Here is a 23911-nt window from a genome sequence, read left to right as displayed (position 1 = left end):
CCGCCGGGCAATGCCATGGCTGTGCGTGTGCTCTGACTCCCGGCGCGCCACCAGGGAGACGGCTCCCCGGCCGGACGTGGCTGATGTTTTCTTGTTTCTGTTTCAGCCTTCAGGAGCATTCCTTCGGCAGCAGCGCCGGGACCGAGTAAGTCATTCTTGCCATGAAAATAAGACTCGCGTGCATGCCTTTTCTCTGGCAGGCAGCAACTCTCTTGCAGGTGTCTGCCACCGTCGCCAGCCTCTCTCCCCGTTGATCCCATGCATTGTCTCCGAGCAAGCTGGACTTGCTTGACTGATGGGCCCAGGACTCTTGACGAATTGAAAGCAGCCTTGTAGCAGCTGCGGGAGAGAAATGAAAACAAACGGAAGGCATTCGAGAGCCGAATGCTCCTAGAGCTGAGCTCTTGGAGTGAAGATATTAAAAAACAAAAATCTATTTGACAGGTCCGAAAGGATGCTTGGCTGTATTTCGCCGACGCTGGCGTCAGTTTTCGTGGAGTGCGTGCGGTATACATTTACAGCAAATAGGAAATGGGTGTGACATTACTTGAGCTGAGTGCCGGCAGGTGATAAACAAGCTAAACTTATTCTCACCCTTTGCTGTCTCCAGATTTTGGGGGGGTGGGGATGGGGTGGGAGAGGGTAAGACACAGCCAAGTGCTTTTCTTGCCTGCCCATTGTCATTTTTATCTTCCGACCTCAAAGATCTGGCTATCAGAGTAATGATTCATTTGGTCTTATGATAATAACTGTTGATTAGAGCAGCTGACACTATTTGAATGTAGAATGAAGGAGGGTAGTGTTTTACCCAGGGCAACAGGCACAGCATTTTAACACAGATATTTACAGTTTAGGAGTTTAATTCACATCACCCTTTCTTAGTGTGTTCTACAAGTACCATACATTACATTTTGTTACCATGTGTAATTTATATGTAATATATGTGTGTGATACAGGTGCGACGGTAGTTTTTCGCCACATTAACTCATGAGGCTTACCTTCTGGGATCTTTTTGTGAGAGTCACTGTAAACAACTTTTCAGGGGGAAAAAATGGATGTGTCAGTTTTTGTACTCAGCTGTGTTGTGTATATTAAAACTGATGTGTTTGCTATAGAAAGCCCAGGTAACTTGGGAGCTGCTTGCTGAAGCTGCAAAGCAGGGAAATAAGTTAGTCTAATTCGAGTTCCCAGCTCTACTGCTGTCCCAACCCCTTGGTGATGGCGGGGTAGGAACCCTAGGAACCCAAGCTCCCCAGCACTTTGCTTCCCACTTTGTTTGGCTTCTGTGATTGGATACACTCCTCTCTGAGGATCCAGCTTTGAATTCCCTTTGACAGAAGGCAGGGCTGACGTGAGAAGATGCGCTGTGAAACCTTCCTCGGGAGCCCACATCCTGCCAATGAGATGGCTTGGTAACCTGTGCAGCCCCTTCACTTTCCTGAAAGCCCGAGAGCAGAGGAAGGATGCTTGCGAGGGTGTGTAGGCCAAAGGTGGAGCCTTGACTTCCTGGTTCTGGGGCTCAGGTAGTGGCCTCCGCCCTTCACGCTGCTGGCAAGCACCGGGTGCTTTCCAGGCCTGACTGTCAGAAGCGCTGTGTGGCTGAATCCCCCTAGTCGGCCACAGGCTCGGCCGCTTCAAAATGGAGACACTTCCAGATGGGCCTGGGCAATTTACAAACTAAACAAAACATTTTACAGTTAAATTCTGGAGAGAGGCACGTACCTTGTCGCTGGTCCTGATTACATAGGACCAGGTTCTTAGTTTCAGAACAGTGACAATGATTTCTTTTTGAAAGCACCGAGGGACAATTGGAATACCGCTAAGCGGTTACGGTACAAGAATGATCAGAAACAACCCAAACGCTCTGGTGTGTAACCCAGCATGGACCAGAGTCACTTAAAATTAGTCATTGTCTAGTTGTCTCCTCCGCTGGCTCACAGGAGCCCTTTTCTCTGGGACCGCTGGATGTGTCCTAATGGCTAGCAGTGTCAGAGTGCCCTATATTGACAGACAGCCTTCCCAGGGGCTCAGGAAATGTTTGGATGGGACCCTGGGGTCAAGAGGAGAGAGTTTCTTCTATGTATTTTGCAGACAAGAAAACTTCATCTTCCTTCCTGCCCCTCTCCCACTCCTCACATCACCCACTTATTTCCTTCAGTGCCTGAAATTCCACTGAGAGATGATTTATTTTGGATTAAGTGGTGACCCTTATTAAAATGGAAATTTAAAAAATGTTCCTGGGAGGTGGATTCAAGTTGTCATGAGTACTTTAATACGAACTATTCTATCAGATACTTTTACCTAGCAGAGATCCGCTTGGCCAGCTGAGGGTCTTAGAAGGGTCAGAGGGAAGGTAGGGTTGGAAGGGATTCAAGGATAGTTTGTCTTCACATCTCGGGTTTTTCCCCAGGCCTGGCATTGTCTGCAGTCGGGGCCAATGTGATTTCTTTTTCTATCCAGATTCTTCCAAGATTGAAATGGCCTTGACCTTTCCTTCAGGACCCACAGCACCCTTTCATCTATTCTTTTTCTAGGGTCTTTTCCTATGTTGTCCTGGCCACCCTGCTAGTTTCAATGAAGCCTGGCACAAAATTAATTCTGACTAGTTATCCCCCAAAGCAGGGGCTTTCCTAAAGCCTCATCAAAATCAGCCAGGGTTTAGGGAGGGGGAACTTGTGAAAAAGAGTTTCCCAGGCTTTCTCCCCAGTGGAAGGTCAGCATGCGCGATTGTGTCGGAGGCAGGCTGTGTTGTCCTTGGCTGCCTTTGAGGTGGCCCACTCCTCCCCCCACAGTCCTGTACTGCCGAAGTAAACACTGATCAGTCCTCTGCCATTCTCATGATCTGTTGCACATCGGACCATTGTGATCCAAAGGGCTTTCATTGCCAGCCCCTGGAGAAGCACATCATGCTCTGTAAAGCGGAGAGCCATCCAAACAGAGCAAGAGCCTGGGTGAGATGGATTGACATAGTGGCTGCAAGCAGGGGCGCACACATAAAACAAGTGAGAAGGAGGCGCAGGCCCCTTTGGGTGGTATGTGTAAAAGGGTCGATATGAGTCAGCAACTCCATGGCACTGAAACAACAGCCATTTCGGGAATTGTTGGAATGCTGCATGAAAGGCCAGAGTCCTCCGCCGGAACCATCACTGTTCACATTGGAACCCTTGTACCCAATATCATACTGTTTAAAAGAGCACTGGTTAGTGTGCGTCTCCTTTACAAACTCACATTTCTGGTTTCGACCCTCCATGAGTTGAACTGGGGCAGAGGGGAGGGGCTAGTGGGGAGAACTCCAGGCCACGCTATGCAGGTGGTTTGGGGGCCATGCTTGAAAAACCGACAGGAGTCAGTAGTTGTGCAATTTTGTCTCCAGAGAACATGGCACTGCGTGGAGAACCAAGGCTCCCTTCTGGCGCTGACCATGGACATTTCATCTAATAAGAAATCTGAGGCCCCTTTCTTACTCCAACTTTGGCACGTCTCTCCTCGTGGCTATTCTAAGAAACACGCGGTTCTCAGTTTATGAACGCTGTGTCCGCGGCCTAGTGGTTATGCGCTTGCCGCTAACGACAAGGTTAGCATCCGAAACCATCAGCTGCTCCTTGGGGGAAAGTTAGGGGTTCCTACTCTTTCCCATGAAGACTTACAGGCTCAGCAACCACCCTGTTCGATTGGGCCGCTATGAATCAGAATAGAAGTGCTGGCAGTGAGGTTTGGGTTTGTTGTCTGGGAGACGCCGGGAAGACAGCCTGAAGAGGCCATCTAGTTCCTGCGCTTCTGGGTGGAGGGTGATGGAGCAGAAGTGACAGGGCTTTCACTGTTTCATGCCTTAGACTCCCGGGTGAGACTGAGACGGCAGCTCCCCAGCCCAGGCTGGGATGCGAGCAGGTGAGCTGTGAGGTGCTATCTGGGTGGTTCTTTATTTTTTGAACACATTTTATTTTTAGAGCAGTTTTAGGTTTAGAGAAAAAAGAAACTGCACAGGGAACCCAACACCCCCATTCCTCCGCATACAGTTTCTCCTGTGCTCATGTGAAATTGATGAACAAATATTGATATCCTTTCATAAAGGAGCCCTGATAGCGTTGTCAGGTAACCGTTGGCCTGCTGACCACTAGGTCAGGGGTTCATAGCTACCAGCCACTCTGCGGGAAAAGATCGGTTAGTTTGCTCCTGTAGAGATGTGCAGCCTCAGAAAGATTATATAGGGTGGCTGTGAGTCGGAATTGAATCCGTGACAGTGAGTTGTTGTTTTCTTATAGAGAGTGGGGGGTGATATTAATGAAAGGTTGACTCTTCATGTTGTACAGTGATGCAGGTTTGGGTGAATGCATAGTATCCATTACCCAGTATAACAATTTCATATCATACAGGATAGTTTTAGATCCTTGTCTCCCTTCCCCGAGCCACTAGAACTCAGTGAATTCTTATGGTCTTAATAGTTTGTTTTTACTATCTTGACATAGTTTTTTTTTTTGACAAGCTTCTTTGACTTAGCCATGTGCATTCCAGTGTCTTCCACGTGTTTCTAGACTTTGATACTTTTTTCTTTTTGTTGCTGGAGAATGCCATTTGTTCATATAGCCTGGCTTGGTTGTTCACTTAGGTTGGGAAAATGATGAATGAGGCTGCTAAAAGCATTTGTGGGCAGGTTCTTGGGGGACACAAGTTTTCAATGTCTTTGAGTAAACACTTAGATGGAGAAGTTGCGGGATCGTATGGTAAACCTACCACTTTAGCTTTGTCAGAAATTCACCAAAGTGGTTGAACCATTTTGAACACTTGGCAGCAGTGAGTGGAGATTCCCTTTTCTTCACGGCCTCTTCAGAAGTTGATAATGGTAGTGTTTTGAATTTTAAGTTGGGCTGCTTACAGCAAGGTTGGTGCTCTGAACCCACCAGCCGATCCAAGAGAGAAAGATGAGGCTTTCTGCGCCCCTCGAGATTTGTAGCATCGGAGGCCCACAAGGCGCAGGTCTGCCCTGCCCTCCAGGGTCACTATGAGCCTGGCAGTGCGTTTCTGTTTTCCCTTTGTTCTGTAGGTTTTGATGTGCAGTGTCCTAATGACACACCAAGGAAGCCTGGTGGCAGCGCGTTAAGACCTTAGCTGCTATCTGAAAAGTCACGGTTCCAACCCACCAGTCGGTCTTCAGGAGAGAGAGAGATGGCATTCTGCTCTGATGAAAAATATAACCTTGGAACAAGGTGGCTCAATTCACTTTTAGAAAGTAAATACCCAGGTCACCACCAAGAAGTAGAACATTGACAGCTTTCCAGAGTGCTCCTGGAGTATGTGGCCCTTCCTTCCCTGCCCCCTCCTCCCTTCCCAAACCTCCCGATTGCCTTCAAAGGATGCGTCTCCTGGTGTGAAAACCATTCTCCTTCTTATATTTATTTTTTTTATAATAGTGGTCTTATACAGCATTTGTCTTCATGAAATTACTAACTTTGCCGAGCATAATGTCTTCCAAAATTTCCCATGGCAAGAGGTGTTTGACAGCTGCATCATTATTTTTTTTCAGGGATGCATAATATTCCATTATATGCATGTACAGAGTTTTTCCATTTCTCCACAGACAGGCATTTTGTTTGTTTCCATCTTTTTGCTATTGTGGATAGAGTAGTGCTGTGATAAACATGTGTGTGCATACATCTGTTTGTGTATTGTTCTCTATTTCTTTGGGGCATATACCAAGTAGAGAGCTTGCTGGGTTGTATTGTGTTTCTATTTGCATTTGTTTAAGGAATCAGCTTACTGTTGTCCATAGTTGCATCCAGGAACCCTGATGAAGCAGTTCTTCTCTGCCGTATAGGGTCTCTCTCAGGGTCAGCGTGATGGAAGCAGGTTTGGCTTCGGTTCAATGGCATCTGAGCATCTTTCCATATGCCTGTTCATCACCTGTGTAGCTCATTTGGTGAGGTGTCGTTTGAGATCCTTTGCCCTCTTTTTAAATGAGGTTTCTAAAAAATCTATTTATTGTTAAGTTTTAAGGATTTTTTCTGTATTGGACATGTGCTCTGCAGACAACTTTCTCCTAGTCAGTAGTCATGCACGTTTTTTGTTTTTGGTTGACACAGGGAGCAAAGTTCAAATAGGGAATAAAGTACCAACTCTGAGCATTTCACGCAAAATGGTCTCAAGGATCAGTTAGTTCCTTCTGCATCTCTGGGCAACCCGAAGACTTTTAACTCTGCAGCTTAAAGTCTAGTTGAGAAGAATTACAAAATAAAGGTGACTTTCATGTTTTATTGTCACAAACAATAAGAAAAATGTATTGCAATCCAGCACATAGACCTACGTAATTTAAATACTATTAAAAAACACTGAACCCTTATTATACTAAGAATTTCTAGAATGAAAGAAAGGTTGCATTCAGTCAGTTTTAGAACTCATGGTCAGGTCACAATCTACAGTTTGAAAGCACTGCTCTTGATGAGGCCAGGTGTTCACAGTCTCTTAGGGAGATCTTGAGGTGACTGGTGTTTAAGTTGCTGTGGATGCTGTGATGTAGGAAGAGGATGCCAGGCTCTGGTCATCTGGGCTTTTACTTTGTGCTGCTCTTCTCCCAGGAGGAGGAACACTTGGCAATGGGTCCCCACTCTTGAATCCCATTTTATAATTGGGCTAGGGTCATTCATGGACAGGTGGCCCCTGGGCAAACATTCCATTGAACAGTCTTCCACCAGATAGATACATGTTCACTCCTTGTGATCCCCATCTGTGTCATAGTATACACTCTACTAGTATACACTCTAAAAGGATTTTCAAGGGCTGTTTTTTCCCCCCCAGAAATAGGTTACCAGTCCTTTCTTATGATGTTCCCCTGGGTGGACTCAAGTACTGACTTTGTGTAGCAATCCCAGTGTGCTAACACCCAGGAACTCCAGAGCTTCCAGAGGGAGACTGCGAAATTGACTGGCACTTGAAGATCTTCATCCAAGTAAATGAAAATCACACTGAGAAGAACTCCCATGCACGTGCCATGTCAGATGGTGGGGAGGTCTACTTCAGCTGCTGCATCTGTGGGCTTGGATTTGTGTTTTCTTGAGTGGCGACTGGAGTTTTTCATAAGCTCTTAAAATTGGATCAACAAATGAAGGTCCATCTTCCACTTCAAAAAGCCTCTGTGACTTTTTATGTTGCGGTGCCAAGTTTCCATTTTAACTAATTGTACTTTGAGGACAAAGATTAATAAATCAAATAAGGGCTCAGAAAGAAGTTCTTGCCAAATTCCCAAACAATAGGTATTGTCGAACTCCAGTGTTGAACCTCTAGTTGAGTTCTTTGAAAATACCAAGTGTAGATGTCTGTTCTTCACTGATACTGTGACTGTGTTAGGTGGCTTCTGTTGGGAAACATTTTTATTTTCATGACAAAGCCCCAAAAGTCTATCAAAGGAAATGGCTTGAGGGGAGAACAAAGCCATGCTTATTCATTGAATGGTTGTTTTTCGCATTATGGTCAGGGTGGGTATGGGCAAGACAAAATCATGACAGAGCTTGGAAATCTAGTTCATTTGGTTAAGAGACATACTTTTCTAAGCTGGCCAAAGTTTTTAACTGCCAGTGGGAACAAGATTTTTCAGCAGTTTGAGAGGGTTAGTCTGTAAGTGGCCTTTGTCTAATTCATTACAAAACCATCATTTAAAAGGGATCAGAAGAAGAGAGGACTGGAGTTATCATGGATTTGTTCTGTGGGGAAATTATACCTCAATACCAGCAAAAAAATACGTATGCAGGCTATTTGTTATTGAATTTTCAGTCTATTATGGAATCTCCATACATTGAGAGATCTGAGTCTGTTCCCACTTGGTGTCCTTTCAATGCAAGGTGTAGAGTTAGGTCTCCGAACTGCTTGTCAACTTGTACAAGAGAAGTACAGAAAAAGCAAGTTTAATAAAATGAACAGAAATTTGGCCTTGCTAGCTTGGTTGCTAAGGAGTTCTTGTGGTGCTGTGGGTTAGGCGAGGGGCTGCTAACAGCAAGGTCAGCTGTTCAAACCCACCAGTTGCTCCTTGAAGGAGCACAGTGAGGCTTCTGCTCCCATAAAGACACCCAGAAACCCTACATTATGGCAACTGTGAATCACAATCGACTTGCTGGCACTAGGATTTTGGTTAGCCTGGTTACTAACAGAAAGATTGGTGGGTTAAACCCATCAGCTGCTCAGTGGGGAAAAACACACCCAAACCCATTGCCATCCAGTAGACTGTGTCTCATAGCAACCCCATAGCAGCAGCAGGTAGAAGCCACCTGTTACAACTTTCTCCTTGAGTGGGACTGATGTATTTGAACCTCCGACCCTTAGGTTAGCAGCGGGGCACTTAAGCACTGCACTACCAGGGCGGCTTCCCTAAAGACTCCAGTCTTGGAAGCCCTGTGGGCAGTCCTCTGTCCTACTGGGTCACTATGAGTAGAAATCTACTTGACTACATATAGCAACAACATAACCTTTTTGCCAAAGGGTCTGCCTACCAAGGATTGGAAAAAAACAAAACAAAACAACAAAAAAACCCAACGTGGTCAATGTTACCCCTTAAAAAATTTAGGCAGCACAGCCACAGTGCCCAACTCGCTAACAATTCAGAATGGATTGCTATTACATCATCTTCCGGACGAGGCCTGCTGAGAGCCAGCGTTAATGCTGTGAGTATTGTCCGCTCTGTGCTAAGCACTAGGCTGGGGTGCCTGGTGATCTAAGGAGGAAAAGGCGCCCAAATAAAAGATAATTTAGAGACACATTTGCTGAGTCTTAACCAGGACAACGACAAATCATCCAGCTGAGGCAACCCTTGGTGTGATGCCAGAATGGTGTCGTAGGAGGCATAGAGACAGGGCCACTCCAAAAGGACTCGGAGCCCAAAGGGGACCGCCGTGAAGATCAGCAGCAGATCCGGCCATCACAGTTGCAGGGGGGACTATAGAATTGGGGAAAAACAAAACAAAACCCTCGATTGGGATAAACACCCTATTACAGATAGAAAACTAGCAGAGTGGGTCTAAGGCCCTTGGACCCATGACTGGTCGAATCCAGTGCCTAAGTTTCCGAAAGGGGCAAAGCTAGGCAAGCCCCCAGGGGGCTAGGCTGCACCCCGCTGGTCTGTCTGGGGCGGGGGAAGGGTAGGAATCCACATTTAAACACGCTGTCTGATGGCAAAGTTATTCACATTGCCCATTAATGGTCAGAAAGAACTGAATCTGTGGAGACTCAACAATGGATTTAGGGTTCTGATTGTAACCTGCAGTTTTCTGCCAACCTGGCGCTCAAAATGTAATCTCTAATGCACTAGGAAAAGGAAATGACAGTTATTTTTTCCCATAGAACTAACAACCAATTAAAAAGATTTCAGAAGGGCAAAGCAATTAAGTAACACCCAGAGGCAGTATTCTACTCAACCCCAACCACACTCCTCGACATTGTGTCAATTCTGATTCTTAGAGACCCCATAGGCTAGGGTAGAACTGCCCCCTTTGGTTTCTGAGACTTTAAATCCCCATAGGAGTAAACAGCCTCAGAAGATAGCCGGGGAGCAGCTAGTGGGATTGAACCATGGATCTGTGGTTAGCATCGCCATGTGTAGGCCACTTCACCATCTGGGCCACTGGAGCAGCATATAAATATTAAGGTGTCAGAATGAGTAAACATTTATGCGTTAAACGATGGATCAGGCAGGTGGGCGTTGACTGGTCTGGGAAAGATCATGGAGTTTGTGAGACTGACTTGGTCCCCAAAGATGAAGAGTTGAAGACTAAAAAATAAACCCAAAACATTCCAGTCTGGGGTGGGGTAGGGTGGGGTGAGATGGCTGAAACTTGGAACAAAGAAATGCTTACTCCAGCTTCTTCTAGGCAGTGTATAGCACTGGAGAGTCGTGAACATAAAAGGGTCAATAACTTTTCATAAGGTTGATAAGGACACTTTTATGAAAAGACTTGTTCAAGGATGTCTGAAGGCCAAATTGGAGGTTACTGAGCCGGCCGAATTGTAACCGTGTGACCTGGAACGGGCAGAAGCAGGAAGAATGGAGAGGGCCTGTGGTGCAGGCTCTTTTGAACCAGCATCGGTTCACTCCTCATGGTGCCTGCCGTCCTTTAAGTACCAGGAGCAGCAGGTCCTGGTGAAAGTCTGGTTAGCATTGGGGATACAGAACACTGGAGGGTAAAAAAAAAAGAGGTGTCATTTCTGGTTACGAGCTTTTAAACTCACCTGAGAGGCAAATGTCCGGATTACTACCGACCAGCCTTGTTGGGGATGGAAGCTGGTCTGGGAGTCAGCAGTGAGGATTGACACGTGTTTTCAGTTTATCATGTTAAGATCATTCTAGATGATTGCTGCTCCTGCCGCAGCCGACAGTAGGATCTGACACAGTTATTGTTCCTTCTCCTCAGGTGCGACGAAGACGCAGTCACTCTACATGAAGACCAGACTGATTTTTCCAGACTCAGGTACAACCCACTGTAAGGGTTTTTGGGACACGAAATGGAATTAAAAATCCAATTGGTAAAGTTTTAGAAGCAGGCTTTATTGAGAAGCTTGCGGGCGGGTTCAGCAACTCAGGTATTGAGCTAGTTTTTATATCTCCTGGTGGCAGGCACAGCTGCACACAGGGGCTTCAAAGGGAAGTGCTCATTAATCTTATCTATAGGTCTGGGATGGGTGGAATAAACACATCTTCAAGGAATGCAGGGAAGTGGTCGTTAATCTTATCTATAGGTACCGGGGCAGGTGAAGTAAACATATCTTCAAAGAACATTCTTTCTCGGGGCTGTCTGGTTCTCAGAACTGGTGATTTTCAGCGGGAGGGGAGGCCGATGTGAAGGAGGCCCATGAGAGGTGAGTTCTGAGAACCAAGAAGGTACTGGATTCAAAATGGAGTCCCTTGTGCCAAGACCAGGCACCCACCATTGCTTGCTTCTTGTTTATTAAGGACAGGAACTACCTGGATCTGGTGTCTTTAATCTCTCCTTGAATTTTATTTATTTATTCCAGTATGTCATTTTTTTCTACTAAATTTATCTATTATCAAGGGAGATTTTTGTCTTGTCTGTTTTTGGATTTCCCCCTTTGCACCCAGTATCTCGACCACTGCCATTGAGTTGATTCCGACTCATACTGATCCTATAGGACCGGGTTAGAACTATCTCTGTGAGTTTCTGAGACTCTAACTCCTGAGGAGTGGCTAGTGGTTTCGAACTATTAACCTCATGGTTATCCATGTAACACTATATATCACACCACCAGGCTCCTTTAGTATTCCAAATAGTGTTGGCCTAATAGATAATAAAGATATAATAAATAATATATATATATATATATATATATATAAAATACCTGTTGAATTGAAGTCCATTGAAATAATCACATAATAGTCCATAAGGGAGAAGTTCTGGATTTATTTACCAAACATGGTTTTGCATGTCTGGAATCTGGTCTTCATCTTGGTATGGTGGCAAAACCTTCATAGTTAACCAGTTCTTGATCATTTACTTCATACCAGGTACTTTCAGGCGTAGCCCATTAAGGGAAAAGATGCTGATGTTTCTCTCCTCATTCTGTAGACGGCGAAACTGAGGCACAGAGAATTAGAGGTCATCTATGATAAAACAGCCACTATGAGGCAGAATTTGGACTTACATCGATCTCTCTCATAATCCAGTTATTGGATAATAAACATTAACCCAAGCCTACTCTGTATGCCAGAAAACATTTTGAAAAAACATACCAATCCTTGGTCCCAGCATCCATATTACAGGAGGAGATAGGTAAGAATGTAGAAAAGGACCAGGCTGGGTAGTAAATGGTATTAAGTTAAAGGTAAAAAGAATTTTCCCAGAAGGACAAATAGCTCAGAGAGGCATCTGGGTTGGTTTTCTAAAGAAAACTACACATGGCTTTATTTATTTGTTTATTCATTCATGAGTATAAGGCCAAGAAAGGGTCCTTGGATGGTATAAACAGTTAACAGACTTGAATGCTAGCTGAAAGATTAGTGGGTTGAGTCTACCGGAGAGGAACCGTGGCAGAAAAAGGCTTGGAGATTTGCATCCGAAACCACACAGCCATTCTAAACTCTATAGAGCACAGTTCTACTCTGACCCCCCTGGAGTTACCACTTCTTCAGAGCTAACTTGATGGCAACTAGTAGGTAGGCAAATCCCCGTGAGGAATGAGGCCATCAGGCCCAGAGTATCGTATGGAGAAGCTACAGAGGGCAGAGAGCTGAAGCAATCGCTTCCGGATGGCAGGAACTCTGAGTTGGCTGGCTGGTAAGATGTGAAGCTGGAGCGAGAAACAGAAACCAAATTTCCCAGGGTTGATAAGCCCTGCTCAGTGGTCTGGAATGTAGCTTGGAGGACTGGGGAGGCTAGAAAAGATGCCTTAGTTTTTTTCTTTGCCAATAACCACCTGCCTGAAGCCCCACATGAAAGCAACAATAGCTATTGATTGGGTGATGGGTTGGGGCCGGCCTTCTGTGATAGGCTGTTCAGCGACAACGCGATCTCTGAAAGGCAGGTTTGCGGGCCCTTGGTGGGTGGACATGAGCGAGGGGAAGTGAAGAGGCCCAGGGCACACAGGGAGGGAGTGGGAGGCCTTCGTGGGCTCTTGCTCTTCTCCGAACCCCATGTTCCCTTCCAGTTATGGCCTCGGCAGGCCAGTCGTAGCAGACATTTCATAATCCTGTTCTCCTTTGGTAAGTATTCTGAGGAGCTAGCCATAGAACTGAAACTTATTTCTAAATGTGACTTTTAAATTCTGGTTTTATATTTGTGTAATAGGAGGACGTTGCTTTATTCCTCACTTTCTAATCTTCCAAGTGTAGAAGGTGAATAAGATAACACTTAGAAAGTTTGGGGCGCCTTGAAGACATGATATAAAAACAACCTCCAGGTACTATTTTAGGAAAGATGCCTATAAAAAGCATCTTAGATTTGAGAAATCACTTTTTTCCTTTTAATGTTCTAGAATCCTCCTTGAATGAGGACTATTCCGGCAACTGTTCAGGCAGTGGTTTTGTTTTGTTTTGTTTGCACAGGAAAATAGAGTGCATAGATGAATATTAATTGTTTGAAGTGAAAGATATGCACATCAAACAAAATAGTGTCATTTCCAATTCATGGTTTGATAGTGGTTTCTAAATTCATTAGTCAAATATATATAATATAAATATATAATATTACCTTTAAGGGAAAGAAAATCACCTACTCAAGTACCCACATGGTTTAGTTGTTTAAAATTTAGCCCTTGTATTTTTAATTTTAACCAGGTAGCAAGCATCCAATTAAAATAAACCCTAATAAACTTTAAAAAAAGTCATACTGTGAATTGGGTGAAGGTTGACAGAGCAGATCATCGGTTTGCATTCCACAATTCATAACGCATTTTGTTTCCACTTGTCCGCTGCAGCCCCTAAAATGGATCATCATTCCTTCTTCCTGTGTTTCTTGTTACCGTTCCCCCTTCATTCCTAACCCTCTGACCTTTTGTCCTTGGGTAAATGCTGCCATGTGATCTTAAGTGGTTGATTAGTCTATCATGTGGGTAGGTTCAGTTGCTGACCTGCCAGGTGAAGGGCGTCCCGCTTGCCTGCCTCTGACCAGTAAGCTTAGTCTAATCCTATTAACCTTTGAAAATTGAGGCAGTGGTAGTTCAGTGGTCGCATTTCCATCTTCCACCTGTGGAAGCCAATGCCTCTCATGTATAGCCACAGCCCATCTGTTGGTATGACATGTTGCTATGATGTTCAATGGGTTTTAAGACAGACTAAGAAGAAAGGCCGGGTACCTAATTCCAAAATATCAGCTGTGAAAACAAATCACAATAGTCAACAGAGTTGGGCCTGTGGTTGTAATGAGCTTAATGGCAGCTAACAATAATTACAACACTTTTCAATGGCTCTGAAAGTTATGGAGATTATTTAAATTTATAGAAATATATATTATATAAATTAATATAAATATCAAATCATTATACAAATAAATAGGAATGGTACTTAAATTAAATACACATGCCTTGAATCAAGATCAGGGGTAGGAGAGTTTGTCGACTGAGATGACAGCACTGGATCTGTGCCTTTATTAGAAACCTACTGTCTTGCCGTCACCTCCGACTCATAGCAAACCTACATCAGGTTTCCGAGACTAAATCTCTTAACGAGCAGACTGCCTTATTTTTCTCCCTCTTGGGTTTGAACTACTGACCTTGAGGCTAGCAACTCAATGCTAACCAGAGCTCAGCACCACCAGAGCTCAATCTTAAGATTTGAGAAGACAGTGTCTATCCTGGATATCTTACATTATCACTTGTGAGAGGGAAACCTGACACATGGGAAATGTATATAGTTGGTCATTAAAACCAGCTATACACAATTCTACAACTCTATCTACATAAATCTCCATTGGCAAAGACTGGAAGTAAATATGGAGGGGTATAAAGAAATGAGATTCACATGTCCTAGTCTCTTTTTCCTGTAAAATCTTCCATGTCTACACTAAAAATAGCCGCAGGTCCCCCATAGGTACAGCCACAATGGGTACCCCGGGCCTCCTTTTCCTGCAGTAGTTTATTCACCATGTGTGCGTGTGTGTGTTTTCTAAATGGGGACTTTCCTGCTTTAGAGATGAAGACAATAAGGAAAATTACCCCGACGCTGGGCCTCTCCTAGAAGAGCACCCGCCGCCCTCCCGAGAGCCTCAGCAGCATGTAGAGGCGAGCCTGCTGGTGGACGGCGTGCTGCGACCCAGCATGGGCAACTTTAAGTCCCGGAAGCCCAAGTCCATCTTCAAAGCCGACAGCGGGAGGAGCCACACAGAAAACCAGGTAGCGGCCTCTTGCTTTTTACACCTGAGCCAAGATGAGTGCTTCTCAGGCTGGGCCACAGTGCTGGCAGGGGGTCTGCGGGGGTTCTTTTGCAGGGAGGATTAAGGGCGTGCACACACACTGAAGACTGTGGGTGCTCTTGTTTCGTCGTCCAGTGCTCGGGACATGCTAATCATTCAGTTTCTTTAAAACGTGATGGAGGTCCCGGGAAGTGCACATGTCCTAGTGATGTCCCTCCGGTGGGTGGCACCCAGTGTGGTCACTCATGGTGTTGACCCTTCACCGCCATCTCCACATGTACCAGAAAATACCAAATCTTTAGTAAGGGTTACTATCAGTTTTTAATGATAAGGCAATATGTGATAAGTGCTATAAATTGCTGATATGTCATATTTCTTACATTATGTGAATTCTAGTCACAAAATTGTTTTGTAAAAGTGCTACATAGAACTACCATGCTGTTAGCTAGAACATTAATACTTTGGACATGTGATCAGGGGAGACCCGTCTCTGGTAAAGCAGTGAAGAAGAGGAAGACCGTTGACAAGGGATTTGACATTGACTTAGAGGAGAAGCTGTGTTCCTAGTGGGTGAGGGTGAAGGAGGAACCCTCGTTGCCTCTCTAACTCTACCCACTCACCCAAGGTGATAGTCTTGTCCCCAAATTGGGGTTCTGCTCTCTGACTTACCTGCAGCTGTGCTCTCCGGGTTGCAGGTTAGCAGCCTTGAGTAAACACTGAAGGGTGTGTAAGGAGGCCTCAACAATTTAGTGGAAACATTCCGTTACCTTTTCATTTATTTTTTCTACAAACTTTTTAAACCCTTTCGTTTGCTGTGCTTGTATGGACTGCACGAGCTGCTTCTCTGAGGTCAATAAGGATTTAAAGTTACATGAGTCAATGAAACAGCTTTTCAATTAAACTCTGATCATACATTTGCATGTATATACTTTCTTTTTGCTACTTCTATGGGGATAGAGCAAAGAAAGTGAATTTTTTCATCTTAAAAATAAAACAATCCTTCAGATAATTCATGTTTTTGAAAGGCCTTCTGAGTATAATCTACTTTAATCCTACTAGGAGGTTAATGTTCCCAGCACAGATTACACCTGTAATGCACCTGCCAGCACAGATTACACCTGTAATGCACCTGCCATGGTTCTCTAGCGTCACAGTTGCTCCACGAATATTAGATTTGCTTTTGGGTTAACCTTTAAATGTTAACCTGAAGAGTAACATGAACCTCTAAGAATAACAGATTAATCCTATAGTAAATTTAAGGCCAGCCCTGCTTAGCAAATGAACACCAGGTAAGCTTCCTTGAGAACAACATGGACTGGGCAATTTATCTGACCTTTTGATTTTATTGTGGGCTTTGCGCGTTGACTCCCGCCCTCACCCCCTTCCTTCCTTGGCCCAGGAGCCCTCGTGGCATAGTGGTTATGTGTTGGGGTCCCAACCACAGGGTCAGCAGTTTGGACCCACCAGCAGCTCTGTGGAAGAAAGGCTTGAGTTTCTACTCCCTTAAAGCGTTTAACATCCTCAGAAACCCACTGGGGCGGTCCTAACCTCTGTCCTGTACAGTCACTCTGTCAGACGGGACTCAACAGCAGTGTGTCAGTTTGGCTTTGGGTGCTGGGCATCGTGATCTCCTTATTTAGCCAGTTAGCTTTGCAGTGAGGGGAAAATGCCCTGGCATTTATGAAGATGTGTTATGATTATCTGAAGCTGAGTACCAAGCGCACAGCTGACAGAGGTGAGGGTGAACACCATTTGAGTTACGATGAGCTTGAGATCTCGCCTGTTACTGAATGTACCCCAGTCCATGTGTGGTCAGGAGCACCCTGCGTGGGGTGACAGCATCCGGAAGGACTCTCGCAGAGTTGGAGCTGTTCCAGGGAGGGCCTGACCTTGACTGTCTGGCAGGGCTCACCTGTACATTTCGGTCAGCCATCTCTCCTCCAAGTACACTCTTCCGTGGTCATCTTATAGTCTGATCTCATAGAAATTACACAGTAGTCTCTTTTACTCCAGTGTTAACATTGTGTGTCATTTCTATTCTGTTGTCCATACATGAGGACTGGACAGTGTTTTGCTTTGCTGTACATAGGGTTTCTTTGAGTCAAAACTACTGGGGGGTCCCTAATAACAAGAACAACCGACCTGACAGAAGACCAGGGGTCACGAAGCCAATGCAAGAATGACTTTGAAGAGGTTGAGCTATTTGGAATAAGGGGAATATTTATTTCAACCAGGATCAGGCTTTATAAAGCAAGAAGAACTTGAATAAGAATCAGTTTAGTGGCTGGTCTCACCCCCTACACACAAGGGCAAAACCCCAAACCACATTTTAGAGACATTTATATTAGAGTTCATTGTTGGGATGAATTTGAAGCTCAAACAAAGTGGTATAAGTGTGTGCTCATCAAAGTAGAATCCCATAAGTGTTTGCCATTGTGTGAAATGCCTCACTACATAATGCCTTATGTAGTACGATAACAAACAATCTTCCTAGGCCGGACAACCGATTCCAAGCATGAGTAATATGTTGCCGCACTTTAGAAAAAGTAAAAGAGTCCCTGTACTAATCACCCTGTAAATTAGCCTATCAATCCCTGACAACTTGATTTTGGGAGACTGGACTCGACTAACAGAGCTACGTCTCTGCATCCTACTTCCTGCTGACCCTGAAGGGGTTCATTTGCAATGGGAGATCTGTCTGCTCCGTTCTGCAGCTTGCCAGCTGGCACCTGTTATGCAGCCTGCTTCTGTCTTCCTCCCTGGTGGCTATGTTAGCAGACAACAAAAAGTAGGAGGTGGTACAGAGCGGTTTTCTGCAGGGTGCTGTGCACTGCCCTCCTACTGCCAATCCGCTTCCATGGGGAGCCCATCAGGCTGGTCGGGTGAACATCAGTGTCAGAGTTCTTCCATGGGGCTCCAGTGGATGTGCTGCTAACAGGCTGGACAGAGACCCAGGTCTGATTGTGAAATTTCCACGGAAATGAAAACCTCAAAGCACCTCCAGTCATGATGATAGCTTATTTACTAGGGTTGTATTGTAGAAGGCTGTATTTCTTCAGCTTTCCGCTTTGGACTCTGAATTAAAAGAAAGACTCTAGTTAATTCCGAGTCATTTTGTTCTTCTCTCTAAAAGGAACTAGGCGTCTGTTTCCAATTATAGCTCTACATTATGTACATTTCTGTTAATGTAATACTCAACGGATGAGCCACTCCCAATGAATAAAAGTAAGACAGTCGGATAGCTGATTGATTTTGAGATCAAATGCCCTCAGAAAGCTGAAATGCACCTCTCAGAGAATTTTGTTTGCTTTTCTGTGCGAGGAAGGTCTTTCCGCTTTGAATCTGCCTTTGGGGATTTGCATCTTGCAGCATGTAATGCGTCTGAATGCACCGTGATCGTAACAATTGGGCTTTGTTAGAACATGGTGTTGGCACCGCTCCTTGTGCCTGCTTTCTCAGACACATGACCTCGCCACTCGGGTACAGAGAGAGCTTGCTTCCAGTTCTGTTCCGGTGTGGATACTTTTGAAAGGAGTGTCAAACCTTGGCAAGAAAGCTGGTCCTCTGAGTTTGTATTTGAGTTCTAGCTTGCTCTTCCACGAGTCCAATGACATTTTTAGAAGGTCGGGACCTGAGGAAACGCAGGGCTCCTCAAAGTGAGGCCAACCAGTAGATGTTTGGGTTCATTTGTGTCTCATGGAGAATCTGATTCTGATTTCAAAACCAACGTGTTCTTAACTGATGGAGAAGCATGCCGCTAGAAAGGAACCTGGGATATCTGTGAAGTAATTCCAGTGCGTTTGAAATATAGCAGTAGGCTCAGCCTAAATACAGCAGTGCATATTTCTTAAAACTAAGTGAAATGATATGCTTGGGATTTAAATCTTAGAAAATTATTTTAGTTTAAATGACACTCGGATGGAGTTTATATTCAGAACAGCGTAGCAGGTTTGAGTCTTTTAAGTTCACAAGCAATGGAATGTTTGAACACTGGCCATTGTCATGCTTAGGGCCACACCATTTAATTGATATTTTACCTAAGCTAGAAGATACAGAAGAATTCTTTAAAACATTAACAATTAGTGGTTTGGGTTTGTTTGAGTGTGGCAATGCAGGGTAGCAAGGATCGAAACCACTATTTACATGTCCCTTGAATATTCAACAGATTGTGATAACTTCCCAACAGGATGAGTGTTAACATTCTCTTTTCTGCCTTTCCTCTGTGCATCTTTTGCCTAGAAAAAGTTCTTATTTAATGGATTTATGATTTCTCTCACTTAGTCCCAAAGACAGTTTTAATATATAACCATATAAATTCAGTTCACAGTCAAGACCTACCGACATATAGACAAAAGAGGAACATTCATGGAATACTGCTGTGTCCACTGGCACCTGATATTCTTCCATTGGGTTCTGTGGTAGGCCAGGTTGACTAGAGAAACAAATCCAGTGGCATGCGTATATGTGTAAGGAAGAACTTTATATCGAGAAGTAGTGATATATATATATATATATCAAGGAAACATCCCAGCCCAGTCCAAATCAAGTCCGTAGGTCTCATACTAGTCCATAAGTCCCTTTTTGGACTCATGTAGCCACATGCAATGGTGCAGGATGCAAGTTCCTAGGCCAGTGGGTGCAAAGTCATGTGGTGGTAACATCGCAGCAATCAGGGTTCACCAGCAGGAAGGTAAAGGGAGGTCCCCAAGTCCTCCTTCTGGGAAGGCCATGCCCACAAAGATACACCATCGGGCTGGGAGGTCCCAGCCAATGACAAATTGAATACCACTCCTACACTTTTGTATATCTCTTCTAGTTGACATGAAATTCTATAATGATCACAAGTTCTAAGACTTGTTAGGCAAGTCTTGCAAGGTGTGTCTAAACCGAATCACTTCTGAGTTATAAAGGAGAACATGAGGTGCAGAGGCTCCATACCGTTTCCTGGAAGTAGACAGCCAGGCCTTTCTTCCAAGACACCTGGGTGGACTGGACTTCTAACCTTCTGGTGAATAGCCCAGCGCATTAGCTATTTGCAATGACTCTCCCAGGACACCAGGGATCAGGAAATATAACCTTACAATGTGTGCCCTAAGGCAGGAGAACAATACTGCTGAAAGGCACTAAAGACTTCCACATCTCTTGACTCAAAATAGCAGATAACCTGAAGCAGAATAAAGTTAGTCTTTTTTCTCATGTAGACCTTCAAAAACTAATGAAGTATTCCTGTTATTAATGCAAAGAACTCGAATAAGCAAAAGAACATTCATTTGGTTAATTAAGTATAATCAAAGAATCTATATGCCACCCGGTTACTGTTTGAACAGGAATTGGAGTTTTGTATGAGGATCCCTTAAGCCAAACACCTGCTTTGTTTTTAAAGGAACAAAAGAGCAGGTCTAGGCATTGATTTCTCTCTGTTGCTAAATGAAGCTCCGGATCTCTGTGCTGCTGTGATGGAGGAATAACTGTGCTCACATTCTTGCCAGAAGAAGATTGTGGTACCTGTTTTCTGCCAACCCAGCCTGTGGCCCTATGATTAGGAGGGTATTTTTGTTGTTGTTGTTTTTGAAGTTTGATTAAAAAAAGGAATCTTGCTGTAGAACATAGATTTGACAATTTGGGCATTGTCAGCTGTGGTTGCTGAATTTCTGCATCCACACAGATATGCAAATTTATATCCTCATGTACTTGGTGATATTAATCCAAGAGCACGGTGTTCTTTAGGCAAAGAACACAGCTTAGCCAGGACTTCGCCAGCCTGTTGTGGAGCTTGGAAGCAAAGCTGTTTGGGAAGTCTGAAGAGCAGACACACACTGCACTGGCATTTTGGGTAACTAAGAATCTTCAATCTAAACTTTATCAAACATAGTTTAAATACCCTTCTGGGACTCAGATGGAACTTCGCAGCCCCAAGTAGTCACTAGATAATGTAGTCGCCAGATAACAAACTGGAAGCCCTTTGCATTTCATCTAAACAGAGAGGAAAAAATTAGTATAAATATGTGTAAGTATCACATACTTACACAGAATGAAATATTTATTCTCCATCTGAAATTTAAATTGAACTGGACATCCTGTATTTCTACTTAACAAATCTGGTGACCTTATGAGATATGCGTGCCCTATTTAACCAAACTCACCTCCTTCCAAGATAGAAGTAACCGGTTGCACCCATTTGGCATGAAAATAGCCAAAATTTTAAGGTGTTGGTTTATTTTTCAGTCAGATCCCTCTAGGGAAGTTTCAGAAGGCACAGGAAGGAATATCAGCAGCCTCTCAAGGTCTCCAAAATCCAAGCTCACTGCCATCCAGTCACTTCCGACTCACAAGGCCAAATTAGAACTGCCCTTGTGGGTTTCTGAGACTGTAACTCTTCTTAAGAATAGAAAGCCTCATCTTGCTCCCTTGGTGAAGGCTGGTGGTTTTGAAGCGCTGACCTTGGGCTTAGCAGCCCCATATGTAAGCACTGTGTCTCCAGGGCTCCTTTCTCTAGTTCTAGAAGGCTTATTATAATATTCATTTGACTCATGTAATATTTATCAGTGTTCAAACAGCATAGAATATCCTAGGAAAATCTGCCCACTATCTTGGAATAATAAAGCCTTGAGGACTCTTATAAAAATGCTCAAACGTGTGGGAGCTTTTGCCCTCACAACTCCACCCGTTACCTGTCTCATCAGCAGGGACATCAGTAAGTGGGTCTGGAGGTTGACTTTCATGAGCCAGCCTCTCTGTGTTAAAGTGAATTACCAAAAACAACACAACGTGTGCCAAAAACAGGGTCATGTTTCCAGCATTCATCAGCCAGGAGATGAGCAGCGAGCCAGAGGATTTCAGCCCTGAAAACTGCCGCCCTGTGCCGATGCGAGGGTTGCGCAACATGCGGTCCTCACTGAAGCATTATTTTATCATGCAGTCAGTTACCAGGCAAAAATGGTCTTTGAGTCACGATGCAACCTTCTGTTTCTACTCACCTCAGTGCCACTTGGTTTTGTGATCAATCTTTCATCACTGAGCTCCTTGTAACTTTAATTCTTGCCTTACAAGCTGTAGCCACAATTAGGGGGATTTTTCGAGGAAGAAACACGTTCAGTGTTTCCTTTGTCCCTTACCTCGCAGAGCTGCCCTATTCTGATAGCTTCGCTCAGAAATACTGCCTTGTGCCAGGGAAATTTCCAATGAGAAAAGTCATCCCTCTGTTAAGATTTTCAGGTTTCTCACTGGTAACTAAGGAGTTCTGGTAGTATAGTGCTGCTAAACACAAGGTCAGCAGTTCAAACCCACTGGCCACTCTTGGGGATAAAGATGAAACTTCCTGCTTCCGTTAAGATTTATAGCCTCACGGACCCACGGAGCCAGTTCTCCTGACAGGGTCACTGTAAGATGGAAATGACTCCAGGCCAATGGGTGAGATGCTGAGTTAAGATTTTCAGCTGTCACTAACCCTAAATGACGGGGATATGGTCATGGCTTGTTGTTGACTCTTGTTGTGCTAGCTACTACTCTTAGAGACCTCATGTATAGATCGCAGAATTACGGGTCCACAGCTGTGCGCCGTCTCTGCGTTTGACTCCATTGTGTCCACCATGTGTCATTGGAGATGTCCCTCATTCCACTGACCCTCTATTTTACCAACCAGTGGCTTTCTCCCGGTGACTTAGTCAAAGTAAGAAAGCTGAAATCTTACCCTCCTGAATGCCTTCTAAAGAGCATTCTGGTTGTCTTTCTTCTAAGACTTCTTTGTTTGCTCTTCTAGCAGTCTATAGCTGTGAAATGGCTCAGTGACTGTGTCTGGCCTCTCACGACCCAGGGGGGAAGGAGAAACCAATTCACTCAGTTGCGATTAGACAGAGGTCAGACATGCCTCCACCCTCCATCCTTCTTTCCCCTCTTCTGACACTAGTGGTTCCTCCACAGACATTCACCTTTTTTGTTGGGTTTGATAATTATCATCCGTTACGATGGCCACGTAGAACTCACAGACAACACTCACAGAGAAGGGGGCATAGAGGGAGGTCACCAGGAGCTGTCAATAGGGATCCGGACATTGGCCCACAGCAACACCTCTTCTGAGCCTCTCAACCACCCCGTTTCTTGGCCTCCGCCTCAGTGGGCCTGGAAGCCAGCCTGCTGCTCTGACTCACAGTGTCCTGGTCTTTGCGCTACTCCTGTTCTGGCTCATGATTTCCTTGCCTGAGCTTCTGTTCTCAGCCTGGCTCCGTTGCTGTCTCATGGTCTACATGCCTCTGGTCTCAGACTCAACCACTTCAGAGATCTGGACTGTGCTCCCCGGGTGGCTGTTGTTGGGTAAGCCTGGGACCCCCCTCTCTCTCTCTTCTGAGATGGCTCTTATGCACAGAAGAATGGTGTTAAGGTGTGGTTCTTGCCTTCCAGCAAACCATGCCCCTAAAGTAGTGGTTCTCAACCTTCCAAATGTCACGACCCTTTAAGACAGTTCCTCATGTTGTGGTGACCCCCAACCATAAAATTATTTTTGTTGCTACTTCATAACTGTCATTTTACTACTGTTATGAATCATAATGTAAATATCTGATATGCAGGATGTATTTTCATTGTTACAAATTGAACATAATTAAACATAATTAAAGCATAGTGATTAATCACAAAACAATATGTAATTATATATTGTGAAATATTAATGTGTTTTCTGATGGTCTGAGGCGACCCCTGTGAAAGGGTCATTCGACCCCCGAAAGGCTCGTGATGCACAGGTTGAGAACTGCTGCCCTAAAGAAATAAAAGGAGATGACTTGAGTTACACCTTAGACTAAGGTGGAGACTCAGAATACATCCCACCTTAATCCTGTCCATTAGCATAGTAGAGAATTCCCTCTAAAATTGCATTATAACCACAGGCATAGAGGCTAGAATTTACAATCACCTCATGGTAGATTCCTGTGTGCTCTATGCTGATTATGCGTATATGCATTATTTACGTGGTTCATTGCATTTCAAAATACGATATCCAGTATTTTTCACACACATCACAGTTTCTCCTTTGGTTTTCTTTTTCTTTGCTCAGTTTTCTCTCATTTATGGAGTGATTGGAT

The 23911-nt window shown here is 44.4% G+C and overlaps 1 protein-coding gene across 2 annotated transcripts in view; it reads left to right on the top strand.

Moving 5' to 3' along the window:
* The first annotated feature begins 45 nt into the window (after nt 1-45).
* Nucleotides 46-23911, top strand: part of FAM13C (family with sequence similarity 13 member C) — a 153036-nt gene continuing 129170 nt past the window's right edge. For both annotated transcript variants that reach the window (XM_045291628.1, XM_004701101.3), the window contains exons 1-3: nt 46-145; nt 10389-10445; nt 14616-14817. In XM_045291628.1, coding sequence (XP_045147563.1) covers nt 84-145; nt 10389-10445; nt 14616-14817 — 321 coding nt within the window. In that variant the 5' untranslated portion in view covers nt 46-83. The remainder of the gene's footprint in view (nt 146-10388; nt 10446-14615; nt 14818-23911) is intronic.

Source organism: Echinops telfairi, unplaced genomic scaffold (assembly GCF_000313985.2).
Source record: "Echinops telfairi isolate 266 unplaced genomic scaffold, ASM31398v2 ScPeMD7_70;HRSCAF=299, whole genome shotgun sequence".
Taxonomy (NCBI): Eukaryota; Metazoa; Chordata; class Mammalia; order Afrosoricida; family Tenrecidae; genus Echinops; species Echinops telfairi.
The sequence above is the reverse complement of the archived record's forward strand: the minus strand, read 5'-3'. Positions and strand labels throughout refer to the sequence as shown.